Below are 14,026 nucleotides of genomic sequence, written 5' to 3'. Positions count from 1 at the left end.
ATAATGTTTGCATTTGCAAGTTCTCCACTGTTTTTGCGAAGACTGAGGTGTTTTGTGGTCTGTGCATCATTAATAATTTCTGCCTGACTTGTTACAGCACAGACTTTAGATGTGCAGCACATTATGCAACTGGGTAATAACAAACCAAAAGGTTTACGTTGGAAAGCCCATTTAGTGCAGGTCAGGCCAATTTACAGTATGTGTAGCGAGTTATTATCGGCAACAATTTCAGCCTTTAGATATACATTGTTCAGACCCTTTGAGATTCCTTTCAACCCCTGGTGCCTGTATAAGCTTTTCGTTGTGCCACATACCACTCATTTAAAAGTTTACAGGTTCAGTTGTACTAAGTTTCTCTCCAATAATGGACGTGAACATTTGACATAACTTCACACGTTATTTCATGCTTGGTGGGAAAGAGCTTTTTTTTTTTCCCCCAGACTTTGCATGCAAGTTCTGCATTACTCATGTTAAATTATAGCCTGTAGCACATATGCCTACATTTATATGTTTAACCATTGTTTTTTGTAGAGCGAATATAGAATATCATCTAATTCTACCATAACCCCCCCCTCCCCCTTTAACCTGAGCAGCAGTCTAATCAGCCAGAAAAACTGAAAAGTGTATAGGTCATTTAACGTTAAGATTCACCTTCAGACAAGTAAGTGTGTCGTTTTAGTAATAGACACCTTTCGCAGACTAAGTATTCTGACTTTGTAAGTATTCCACTAACACAGCATATAGCCTAGTTGTAGTACACAATATTATAGAGAAAATGTTGTAAACCTAACATCGACTACCAAACGTAGACTACAAAAGTGATACACCATGAACCTAAACTAACACTTGGGAAACAACTAAGGAAGAAAATAAGAAACTGACCAAATCCTGATTACAACCAGAGATACAAAATTAACACTCGGGAAATGACTAGGGAGGCAAAATAAAAAGAAACACACCAAACCTCCGACCAAAGTTGCAGGGAAATGGAGTCCTAATCACAGAAGTCAGGATTTGACGGGGATGACATGGGTCAGGTAAATCAGGAGCAAAGTGTGTGAAACAAAGACATGACAAAGAACTGTGGGGAAAGCTGGACCTAAATAGTGAAGGGTGTAAACGGGTGTTAACAATAAGGACTGATAACGAAAAGTAAAACTGGCAAAAACGACTTGGACGGGAAGGTGGAGAAAAGACTACAAAATAAAAGTCCAAGGCAGGAAGTGGAATAGTGCACTCCTTAGTGTCACCTAACTTGTACGTCGGGAGACATAATTTAATTTAATCAGGAGTGAGCAATTATGAAACAATAACCTCTCACCACAATTCATCTGCTTAACATTAGTGGCAACTAAATTGTTCTTACGTTTCTCTTATTAGTATGATAATCAGGATGGGCCATCTATTTTTACCTATGTCTGAGAAGATTTTCAGGCCCAAACTCTGCCAAACGATAATCATTTTTTAATCTCCAGCTTCTGGTGTTCTTCTTTACCATTAGCAACCATGACTGCACAGACTCAGTAGGACTATTATGGAGTTGTCTGAGTTAGTGAAAGGTCATTACTTCCATGTGTTTATGTGTTTGTGGGTTTGTGGTTGTTTTTGTGTATGTGTCTATGCACGTCGGTATGGGTAAATTTGATGTGCGTTTTCGGTTTGTATGTAATCATCATTAAGTACTGAGATGCAGGAGCTGGAACAGAAATGTGGTGTGATGAAGTAAAACGGGAGAAATGAAGTGAGAACATAGCTGCAGAGAAGACTTAAGACTGTACCATGGACCTTTTGATCTATACATAGTAAAGGTGTTGTAGGTCTTTTCAAGAAATTACAGTAACAGTTTTCTTTCCTGAAATCGTAAATGAGCAGCTGGTTGTAAGGTATTTTCAGGATCATCAGCATTGCCAAAAGTAGCAGAAGCTGTGTAGTGAATGGCCGAACTCTCCGTGACAAAGGCATCAACAGAGATTTGGCCAGGATGTACGACACTACTGTGTTTAACAACAGGGTTTAGCGGTAGAACAACCGGAACCCTACGTAGCAAACATTTGGCCAGGTGGTCGACTGCGGTGTGTGTCAGCGGGGAGGAGATATAAAGCTTCACAGACAAGACATCATGCAGACCTCCACTTAGACGGCTGAATGTCGCTCTCACGTGTTAGACAGCAGGACGTTTGAGGAAATGAGACAACTAGAATGATTGGAACAAATGCTGAGAGATGTGGTAGATAAGTCATGGCGAGTGGAGAAAAGACAGCAAGGGAAAGACTAGAGAAGAGGTGAGAGTGAGGAAGATAGAGCTACAAAAGGATCAGAAAAGGTGGAATGATGAATCCTAAATGGAAGATTTGTGATGACTAAAAACCACTGGATACGTCCATGATTCATATATGATTCTTTGTGTACCACTTGTTATACAATGAATAATGTAAGATCTTTCTCCACATCACAACTTTAGCTGTAACAGTCAGAGCCAACGTTCTTTGTTTCACAAGTGTTGTTTCTGTTGTCCCTCCTTAAATAGAGTTGGCTCAAGTGTCCAGTTCAGTTGTGATGACAGCTATGTACTGCAAGGATCAAAAAGTATCACCTGTCAACGAGTCACTGACACCCTGGCTGCCTGGAGTGACCACAGACCCATCTGCAGAAGTAAGTTTTACTTTGTGTCTATTTGATGTTTGATGTTTTTGTTTTTGTCAGCAGACAGCACATCATATTTAGTACATTTACGGTTTGGGATCAACATGTTCTTATAAGTTTTTAATATATTTTAAGGAATGTTTGCATATTATCATGCAAAACCGAGGTCATAGTCTGAGCAGCATGTTACAGAGCAACAGCAGCGGCTTCGAGACTGTGACTGTATTTACACAGGCTGCATTCAGGTACAGTACAGAATGTAGGTCATCCTCCTTGGATCCCCAAACCTAATCACAATGGTTATGCACATAAATGCAGCAAAATAGACCTGAAGTGTAAAAATAGCATGTGACACACAAATTGCCTCTTTCTGTCCTGAGAGACCCTACTCTGGGTCATGGAAGTGACAAGACAGACTTGCATTTTCATCCCAATCAGGAATATTTAAAATTACTGCGTCACAGAAGGACCAATATTCACAGAGCTGTGGCAGTACTCCTTAATCCGAAATATTCACTGTTAATTTTGGTTTCTGCAGGGAAAATAGGATAAAATGTCAACCTTATCATTTAAAATAATATGTACCTTCAGTCATGAGGCTGGACATTGAAACATCGAAATGGTTCCCATTTAAGCTTCTCCTGCAGGGAATCAAAGTAATCTAAGTAATTACTTGAATCAAATGAATAAAACAAACAAACAAAAAAAGAAGTCTATACTATAAATAGCGAAATACAGTGTAAACATTTTACAGATTTTGACTTGATTCATGGTAAATGTGACTAATTCTTTCACTGCTGTGATTCAGGATGCCCTTTGTAATGCTGCGGTACTTTAGCCTTTGCCCAGTTTGCTCAAAGCTGTTTTTACAGTGATTATGTCATTAGGCTTACTGATGGTTCTTTCCCTGGTCGGGTAAACAAGCCAGTGTGATCGGTATAGGCGGAACTGAGAATGAGAATCTTGTGCCAGATCTAAACTAGAGACGCTGTCTAAAATTTCTTAGTCAACTTAAAGCTATAACAGCTCTTAATAGGCATATTTCTTTGATCAATGTGAAACAAACAACTGCTCCTAGCATCCACGATGATAGCTTGCATGCAAACACCATAAAATACTTCTAGAAAATCTACTGCAATCATGATCCTCATTTGTAAAGCACTAAATGTAAAATTGTTTTCAACAAATTGATGCAGAGAGCTTCTGACCAAACTCTTTTTAACCGTAGAGGGTTATGTTATATTTTCTGTGTTTTCTAATGCAAACCAATATGCAAAACAATATGTGTGTGTGTGTGTGTGTGTGTGTGTGTGTGTGTGTGTGTGTGTGTTAAACTAATGAGTTAGTTTCAGACTGACCGGCTGAGAGACTTTAAATATGATTTTGTGTGTGGCAGAGCCATGATGCAGAGATTCTGACTGCCCACATGTTTACTGACAATACCCTATTGGGTGTATTGCTCCACAATGAAAAGGCAGACTGCCAGCATACATATCCAAGTGTGCAGGCACACAACACACACTTAAATTGACACAAGCGTCCAAAGGACAATGTCACACAGCTCATAGCTGCAGCCGTATTCGCCTTAAGCTGTATGTGTGTGTGTGTGTGTTTGACAGACAGGCAGTCCCTGTGCTCAGACACATCCTGTAGGGTCCCTGTCAGATCGCATTATAGTGTAAGTGTGTGTGTGTGTGTGTTTGTGAGTACTTGTTGTGTGTCCATAAGTCTGTCTGTCACTACGGGAATCTGCCTGACTTCATGATACTGGTTAGTCTTGTCAGTAAGAGACAGTAAAGAGAAAGGGAGAATGGAAGATTCATATTATTATTATAATTAGTTTCCTTACAAAGCTTATCTGATTCTTTTTAAAACTGTTCATATGTGATAGCAAATATTTGAATAATTTGTTTTAGTAGGTTGAACTTGCACTATGACTATAATAGCATTTGGTGCAGTGACTTTATTCAAGACAATAAATCACATTCTAATGAGTTAAAATGGCATTAAGAGGAATTCTGTGCAAATTTATTTTTCATTTGTACATTTCGAAAGAAAATCATAATTGATCGTGTGACTTTATGACACAACATTTTTGCCAAAAAAAGCGACAGCTGGAAACATTCAAGGTAATGTGTTTGACCGTGATAAAGATCTTGTCATATGTTTCACTTAAATATCGTTAATTAGAGAAAGGGGCGAATAGAACGAGCAGAGGAGAGCAATGAAAGGAAAGAGGGTCAGTAGGTGTTAGAGACAAATAAGCAGACATGCAGAGGTTTAAAATGTCTATACTATAGCTCTGGTGTATTGTGTTATCTGGTGTGATCACTCATCATTCAAGCCCATGAGCCTCTGTAATTCTCTACTGAGACTTTACTGTTAATTAGAAGCTGGTCTCTGGGATGAATCACCATGAATGTGTTTCTGTGTGTCCATGTATATGTGTGTGTGACCTGTGTGCATCACAGTGTGTTTCAGGTCTCTTTTCTAATTAACAGGCAGATCAGTCATCTGAAGCCCTCCTCTCTCTCCCTTTCTCTCCTGGTGCTTTCTGTGTCGCGGGCTGTTTCCTGCCTCTTGCCCTTTCTCCTTCATTTTCCTTTCCATTCTCGCATTATTATCTTTCAACTCTCTACACTCTTCAGTCACACTGTAGCCTCCAAGTTATCTGTCAACCTGTCTGCATTTACAAACTTCTTTAGCGTTTCTTCTCTTATCTCCTTTCACTGTCCATTAGTCTGCATTCTACGTTTTATTTATATTTTTCATATTCTTCCTCGTCTATGGGATTTTATTCCAGTTGCCTTTTCATTGGCCTTCTCTCCCTCTAATGGCAATGATCCTCTCCAGCTAATTTATTATGAAAGGGCAAATATATGATCAAGTAAAACTTTCTCCACAGTGTGACTGTGCTTGTTGACTAAAACTGACTGAAAATGTCAAGTAAGCCCTTTAATATTACTGTGCTTGAGAGGGTTTTTAGGGGACTTTTTACATACTATGCTGCTTCTGCCAAATATCACTTTAAGGCAATAACATGTTGGTGACTTTATGAGATAGTGAATGCAAAAAATATTGCTTTAAGTGTCACAAAAGACAAAATCAATATGGATAAAATAGAGCACTATGAAGAATATTATTAAAAAATGGTGTTGACAACAGGATAGCTGCAAGCCTATGCAACTTTACATGGAACATTCCATTTTACAGAAGTACTGTAGCTAAGCATTAAGATAGTATTTCACTCATGCTACTTTAGCAACTGGTTCATCCGTTGGCCTGTTGATCCACCGGCGAACAAATGTCCTCATCACTAAATGGGATTTAGAATAAACACAGAAGCACAATACATTACAATAAGTGGGTTTCGGTGTTTTGTAATGAAGACTGTTGCTGTGTTTCAGGTATTATGTCTATATCGATTTTTTGTCACATTTGTTCCAAAGTTAACAAACAAGTAAAGTGAGTTGAAATTTAAACAAATGATGTTTAGTCCTCGGCATCAGACAGACAGCTTGAGGCTCCAAATGTTTGTGATTACAAAAACACTGAGTAATTTGTTTTGTCGTCTAGAGAAAAGTCTGTCGTTCTTTAAGGTGGCTGTGACATTCTGGTTCGAAATTCAATTCATACATGATTTATACCGCTTATCCTGTCATGGGTCATGTAGTGGGTGGTGTCAGTCCCAGCTGAAATTGAGCAAGTAGCAGGGTACAATTAACCTGACATTGGCGCACTTGCAGGGAACCCGTGCGAGCAATTGAAACTTTTTAGGAAAATGTATGAAAGAAAACCACAGTCAGAAATATTCTTGTTGTTGTTCTACGTGCTGTACACATACACAGGTGTGCATTTTTTTTATTTCTTATCCAGTGCAATAGTCAATGAAAGGCACTGCACGCACGAAGCTCATTATATTTTGCTATGTTTGAATCCTGCTGGTAGAGTAATACATTGTTTGCCCCTGTTTTCTGCAGCATCGAAGCTTCAGCACAACAGTCCTGCCTTAAAGGATTTCGATTCTCTTTTTGACCTGTTCCATTTTTCCAAAAAGGGTGGTATTGAGACAATAGCTAGTACTCATTTTAGTTTCATTGCCACCTTTGTAGAGATTTAGGGAAACACATTAAATGGCAGTCACTGGGGCAATCACCGTTAGTTTAGGGACACTGTCAGAGAGGTGAGCTCTTTAATTTAACTGAGAGCTCTTTCAAAGAAATGTGTGTACCATGCATATGGCAGGATGGGGGCAAAATATTAGAAATACCTTTCAAAATAATGCCCTCCATTACAACACGAACATCCACTTTGAACTCAATAATGTACAGTATAATTCTCACCTTTCTGACAGCTTCAGTGAGAGCTAGCACGAACAGCTCTGTGGGAATCCATGGCAGAGCTGTTGTGGATCACAGTACGGTAGATTGTTAAGGTATCCCTAATAAAGTGGCTTTGAAGGAGAGAAGATCGAAGAATGACTTGACTATTTTTATAAGAAATTCCAAACTTTCTTATCCAAACTCTGATTCCACTTATTGACCCTTCTGTAATTACTATGCATTTATGTGCACAGTGCTTTACAGCAGACACTCATGTTAGTTATATCAGGTACACAAATCACATTAGGTTTCAGTGTTGAGATAAAGATGTTAAAAATGTAAGTTGTATCATTATGATAACTGTGAGGGATAACAAGCAGAAACACTTGATAATAAAGAGGCTCTTAAATTGATAAATTGTGATAGCCTGGAGAAAAGTCTTTTATCTTTGATGGACTGATGTGACTCACCGTCTATAAAGTTTGAATTTGAATAAATCAGTGGTTATCAGACTTAGCGTGTCTACAGACTTTTCTAAAATAGCTCTGTCATTAAAAAAAAAAAAAAAATGCCACAAATAAACTTTAGGCCATGCAACCAACAAATTCACGATACTCAGTCTCAGTTTTGGTTTTATTGAGCCCCTTGGTCCAACATAATTTGCCCTTTTGTCTGTCACTACCTCTTTCCCTCTTTAGGTGTGAAAAGCTATTTGCAATCTGCGAGCATAATTTTGATTACCCTATAAATCTTTTTTAAAACTCTTTGTCACTTTATCTCACTCTTTTCCCGTCTTCCTGTGTAGCTCGTACCTGTGGCAGTAACCTAAGAGGGCCCAGAGGGATCATAACTTCTCCTAACTACCCTGTTCAATATGAGAACAACGCACACTGTGTTTGGGTCATCACTGCTATGGACTCGGGGAAGGTGAGCTCATTTTCAATATTTTATTCTCTCCTTTATTTCGGCGGGAGTGTCGCTAAAACTCACCTCCCATGCCTGTAACCTGATTACATTGCCTTGCATTGTCAAAGTGACATTTGTAATTCAGCTTTGTTTAAGTCTACATAGCATTTTCTGTAATTGTTTCAATAAACCTCGTCAGTTTTATTATTGATGGTTATCTTACTGAATACTTCTTCATCTCAACTAGTGACCAGGCATTGTCTAGCTTTCTAATCTTGAACAATCTTGACAGCTAATAGTTTCAAATATTGGACTTCAAAAGGGTTATAATGGTTGTTCTTTAAAATGCCAAAGATAAGGACTTTGTAATAACTGCATGCTCATTAAAGCACCAAGGTGCAGAGGAAGTGCGGCAGAAGCAACAGAATGGATATAAAATGGGTAATCATCATTTTATTTAAAGCCATTGTCAGAATATAATTTGAATGCACGCTGAGTCTTCTTGTGGTAAGCAGTGAGGCAGCACAGAGCCCCAGGAAAAAAGTTGTAAGCTAGAGTTGAGACTGTGACACAACATACACACATAGTATATTCTCTTACGTGGTCCAGGGTTGAGAAAGGTTAAGGACTGTTGTCGTAAGTGTACGTTTTGTTTTCCTGCTCGCTGAATAAATTCTCTTTCCATTGCTGAGCTCCTGGTCACCACACCTCCTCAATTTTGTGAAGCTAACTTTGTTGTCGAGTCACCATTGTATAGACATGAATAATTCATATAGCTGTGGTAAAACATCTGACGCCTTTCTGTCTACAGTTTCCTTTGTGGTATTATCTTCTCTCCGCGTCTCATCGCATTTCCTGCCTTCACTTCTCCCCTTTGCCTGCTCCTGTGCTCTTTGTCACCCTCTTTCCCATCCCTCTTCCTCTCGCCCTCTGCTTGCCGCTCATTTTCTCCTAAGATCTCTGTTCTTTATTCTCTGTTCCTCTCTCCTCGCATTTATCCCTCATCTACTCTGCACTCCACTACTCTCTTTCCATCCACTTCCTCTTTCTACCGTCTTCTTACCTCCTTACACTTTGATTTGTCTAAAATGTTAAGTTTGAAGATGGTGAGAGGAGAGAGAGGGAAGAGCAAGAAGGGAGCAAGATGGCACTGAGCTCATTGAAAACTACAGACAGAAAAACATGAAAATATTGAGGAGAAAAATGGGTCTAAATATGCAGCAAAGTACTTCACATCTAAAAGGCGAGCGCCATGAAGAGAAAGAAAAGGGACTGAATGTCCAAGCAGGTACTTGATGTGACATTGGAATCTTCTCTAAAAATGGATGAAAATAGAGTCGGATGAAGAAATAGCACGATATAATTGATGAGAGAGACAACAAAAAGAGAAAAGGATTGTCCTTTGGTTCTCATTTCTGTTTCCCTGACCTCGCTAAAGAGAAATGGCCAACAGTCAAGTGATGACAAAGTTTCACCCAGGTCTTACTGTGCATCTGTGCAGATGGATCTCATTCACCTAGCTACTTTATTAGACTCTCTTGACTTTGTATTTCCACAGAAGTGTGCACTTTTTCAAACCAGCATCTGGCAGTCACAAATGGACTGCATCTTTGGAAGTGACATCAGCTCCGCAGCTGTCAGCTGTTCTTATTTAAAGGGTTTTACATACAGTAGCATCACAACTGTAGGTAACATGAATTAATTAACTTAGCTGCATTTGTAAAAGTTTAATCACAGGAAATGTGCTTCATATCACTGATTTTGCTTGTTGCCAGGTGACATAGCAATGTATGTTTCGCATGTGTAGTTTTGGCTTTAAAATACAATAGATTAATATTGTGTTAGGTGATGACGGGGGAGTGTATCCTATCTACTCTCTGTTACCTGTTCTCTGCTACACCCACACTCTCCCAGTTCATGGTCTGCTTTCCCTCGCTCTCCTCTCCTTACCTGCCAGCCACGTTGATCACACACACTCTCACACCTTCGCATGCCTGCATTTCCTTTGTTCGCTTTTCCTCCTCTCACCTTGCCCCACCTACTCACACCCGGACTTCATCTTGTTCGTCAATCACTATTAAAGCTGCTTTCAGCCGTCTGTCCTTGCTGCTTTGTCTTGTTTACAGTTTGGCCTCCACGGTGCACCTCTGTTGTTTCTCCAGTCTCGTGCTTCAAATTCAGCTTTGTTCAGCTCTGTTCATGTACTGTAATAACCTTTGTCAATCTTGCTGCTACTCCCCATCAAAGACTTTCTTGTTTTTTTTTTCACTCATATTGCTTTATCTATTGAGAAAAGCCTTCAGAAAAGTCACCCATTTGCAAATAAAATGACTTACCTGACTGTTAGCTCTTAAGGTTACCTACCTGATTTTTGAAGTTTTTTTCCTCAATCTGTTACCCACCGAGTCAGCCCACATGATTCTGTGTTACCTGTTAAAGTGAGAGTGTGAAGCTAAAGGAGTGTGTAGCTACTCGCCATGTCCCATGCTTTCCTGGCAGTCTTTTGCTTCTCCTAGTTTTTCCAGCTCCTTTAGCTGGGATTTTGAATAATATTAAAAAAAGTCAGAACAATCACCCGCAGTTTTCTTTTGCAATATTGAATCTTTAAAGATAAAATGGAGAAATAATGCTTATGCTGGCCTAACACAAATCACAGCAGTAAGATTGTTTGTTTTTTTTGTAATATTCTTTTTTAGTAATATTTTCAAATATAATTTGAAAGGGTATACATGTCATTGAATTTTCAGTGTTTGATTGGTGGATAAGTCAGGACTAAAGGTAGGCCACTTTAGCACCTGGGCTCTTTCACTACAGAGCCAGGCTGTTGTAATATGTGCCGAAAGTGGTTTTGCATTTTGTTGCTGAATAAAAAATGGCCTTCTCTGAAAAAGACGTCATCTGCATGGCAGCGTCAATTGCACCAGAACCTTTACCGTTCAGCAGTGGTGCCTTCACAGTTGAGCAAAGTACTCGTGTCATGTGCGTTAGTGCACCATAGCATGACAGATGCTGGCTCTTGAACAGTGAACTGATGACAAATCAGATGGTCCATTGCCTCCTTTTCTAAAAGAGTTTCAACTTTTGATTTGTCAGAGTTTCTTGTTGCCCTAGTCCATCTGAAATAGGCTCAGGCCAAGAGAATACGGCTGTGTTTCAGGATCATGTTTGTATATGGTTGTTTCCTTACGCTTTGAGTTTTGAATTGCAATTGTTGTGTTTACTGACAATGGTTTAGGGGTTTTCAGAAGCGTTCCTAAACCCATGCAGTGTTTTCTACTGTGATGCTTTAGATGGTTATCATCAGATTCTTTACTTTTTATATACCATCACAACTTTTCTGGAAATGGGGTTTGTATGTGTTTGCAATAGCTTGGGTTTTAAAAACAGGCTTTTCTGTGACTCTCTGTACTTGCTTCACGCTGTGGATGACATATATATGCTGGATCCTGGACCTCAGTGTTTTCTGCGATAAAAAGTTCTAATGTCATCCATGCAGACCGTTTGAAAGAAATGCCATACATTTAGTGAGCTGTCTTATAAAGTGACCTGTCTTATAAAGTTGGCAGTAAATGGCTTTTAATGTTTTGGAAAACAATAGTTGTTATAAAATGTTTTTACAGGTAATTTTTGCTTTTTACATTAGCAGTTTTTACAATACATATTCAGAAGTGTTTTAACTGACACCTTAGTGCAAAGGTAATCCAAATCAACATTGAAAAAAAAAAAACATTTTATTGAAAATCAATAGTTTTGAAAAACTTTAAAAATCTGATATGAAAGACTCCTCATCCTTTCTACAGTATATGACTTATGCCCAAAGCCATTCAAGTCCACTTGCCTGAAAAGAAAAAAAAGATTTAATCTTATGCACTTTCCCACTTCCTATGCTGACGCACTTTGCCTTCATGAATATCTAAAAATTACATTAAAAAAAAGTTAATGACAAAACTGATGACAGCTATTCTACATGAGAGCAAAGACAAACTAATAATTTGCCCTTACAAAATGAAAATTGGTCTGTGCGAGCTGAACAGGAAGTAGCTCTGCAATATAATCACTAATACAATGGAAATGTGGAGTTGTTAACATTTAAAGGGAAAATTTGAATTTCTTGTCACACTCACAAGATTTTATGAGTTAGTAGCCAACAGTGATGTCATTTTATGTACCTAAACTCTGTTGGATGTTTCTCAACCAGCCCCATATTGAAAGGACACCAGCAGCATCAAACAATTACAGTATTTGGGGGATTAATTGCTAACAACACTAATAACACTACTAATAGCACTAAATACACCACAGTTATGCTAATGTTGCTAGCATCCCAATGCGCTAATTAGCATTATAACCATCAAAAACTGCATGGAATAAGTACAATAATACAAACGTACACATGTGGTTGCCTTCTGGAAATTGCAATAAGGTCTAAACTAGGTAGAATTACTTTGAAATTATGTAAATGATGGAGTTATTTAGACACAGCATTAGCATAACTAGTCTTTCTGGATGGACCAACCAGCATCTTCACTCTGCCGTGTTGCCGGGGTCATGACAGCTTAGTTAAGATAATGGGAAATGACAGTCACTCAAATGAGACCATTTGTTTGCTTCTTGTTCCTTGTTCAAATTCAACAACCTAAATTCACAATATTCAGCTGTAATGTGCATCATCTGCAGTAATGGAATTCTACAATATCTTATTGTGGAAAAAGGCTGTTAGCATCTATAATTGTTTTTTCACCCATGATGCATTTGTAATATGCAGGTAAGCTTTGTCAAATGACAGAACAAGAAGTTATTGTAAAATTTTACGGTGGAAATTACAGCAATTTGTTACAGTGTAATTGTTTAGTGTTATGTGACCTTAACCGAACTTATTTTTTGAGCTGTGAAGTCTGCTGGTCATTAATGGCTAGTTTTTTGTTATTTCATATCAGCGATCATCTTCGTCCGGACGTCTTGCCTAAAGACTTTTAACTTGTTTTGTTAACCTAATTTACAAGCACATCTTTTTTAAGTAGTCATACATATTTCCGTTTGAACATTGATTTTTAATCGTGATTTAATTTCACTATGTGCGGAATGAGACAGATGATAAACATAGGCTATCGCTTTGAAGTGAATGTTGCTTGGAAAAAAGTTTATATATGCTTTTTGTAGTCAGAGAGAAAGTGAAGGGAGACTTAGGGAAAGAAGACATTTAAAGAGAATGAATGAGGATGAAGAACAGTCATCTTTGTGTAGACCTTTTGTTGATTCCACAGTTCTGATTCCATCTTAGACTCCTGCCTCCCCGCCTCTTTTTTCCCCTCTGTACCTTGCTCAACCTGACTATTGTTCCAGATGACTTACTTCATCAATAACATACGAAATTGAGAGACAAATGGTTTTATTGAAGTGTGTCTGACTTTTTGTTTCTCCTTTGTGCAGGTTAAAGCACAGGAGTTTAAATAACCAATACGTAACGCTGGCTGGTGTTGTGTCTGTCATTCTGAATAAAATCAGCACAATCAATGTTGTTTGTATTGGTCTGACAGCCTGCTGGCAAAATGCTGTGAATGGACTTTATGCATCTGGTTGCATGTGATTTTATGAATGTTGAGTGTGCATTTTGTGTCTGCCAATGTAATTGCTAACTGCCAATCTGTCCTTTGATTCATTAGCATGAAGCAGATAATTAATAAATGCCTTAGACAAAATAAATCAAAGTCCAGTCTGATTCTATAACAGTTCATTGCTGTTCAACCATACTAGGTTATTGCTCAAGCTGTTACACAATGAAAACATAATGCCCAATATTCAGTGCATTGTTATTATTATCATAGTAGTATTATTGCAAAAACAGAAACAAGCCAACATGTTTGGGAGATTAGCGACCACATTACCGAATAAGCGGCAAAACTAAAGGTGTGTGCATCAGCATTATCCCTAATAATCCTGCACTGTATAGAAAAACTACTACATTAAAAAGAGCTGATCCAGGAGGTAGTTCTGGAGACTGTAATGTGCTGTTTGCATCATCATTTTGGATAATTTGAATCATATTTTTACCTTACAGTGTTCTCTCATTTTGTCAGTACATCTGGTGACTTTGGTGAAAAAAAAATGTGTGGTAATAAACTGTCGCTTTGTTTTTAATGAGACTAACTTTTACA

At 38.4% G+C, this 14,026-nt stretch overlaps 1 protein-coding gene across 2 annotated transcripts in view; it reads left to right on the top strand.

Moving 5' to 3' along the window:
- The window catches only part of csmd1a (CUB and Sushi multiple domains 1a), a 378,013-nt gene that overhangs the window by 205,695 nt on the left and 158,292 nt on the right, over window positions 1–14,026 (top strand). For both annotated transcript variants that reach the window (XM_067487730.1, XM_067487721.1), the window contains exons 9-10: window positions 2,528–2,652; window positions 7,771–7,892. In XM_067487730.1, coding sequence (XP_067343831.1) covers window positions 2,528–2,652; window positions 7,771–7,892 — 247 coding nt within the window. The remainder of the gene's footprint in view (window positions 1–2,527; window positions 2,653–7,770; window positions 7,893–14,026) is intronic.

The sequence above is a fragment of the Channa argus genome, chromosome 2, assembly GCF_033026475.1.
Source record: "Channa argus isolate prfri chromosome 2, Channa argus male v1.0, whole genome shotgun sequence".
In the NCBI taxonomy this organism is placed as follows: Eukaryota; Metazoa; Chordata; class Actinopteri; order Anabantiformes; family Channidae; genus Channa; species Channa argus.
The sequence above is the reverse complement of the archived record's forward strand: the minus strand, read 5'-3'. Positions and strand labels throughout refer to the sequence as shown.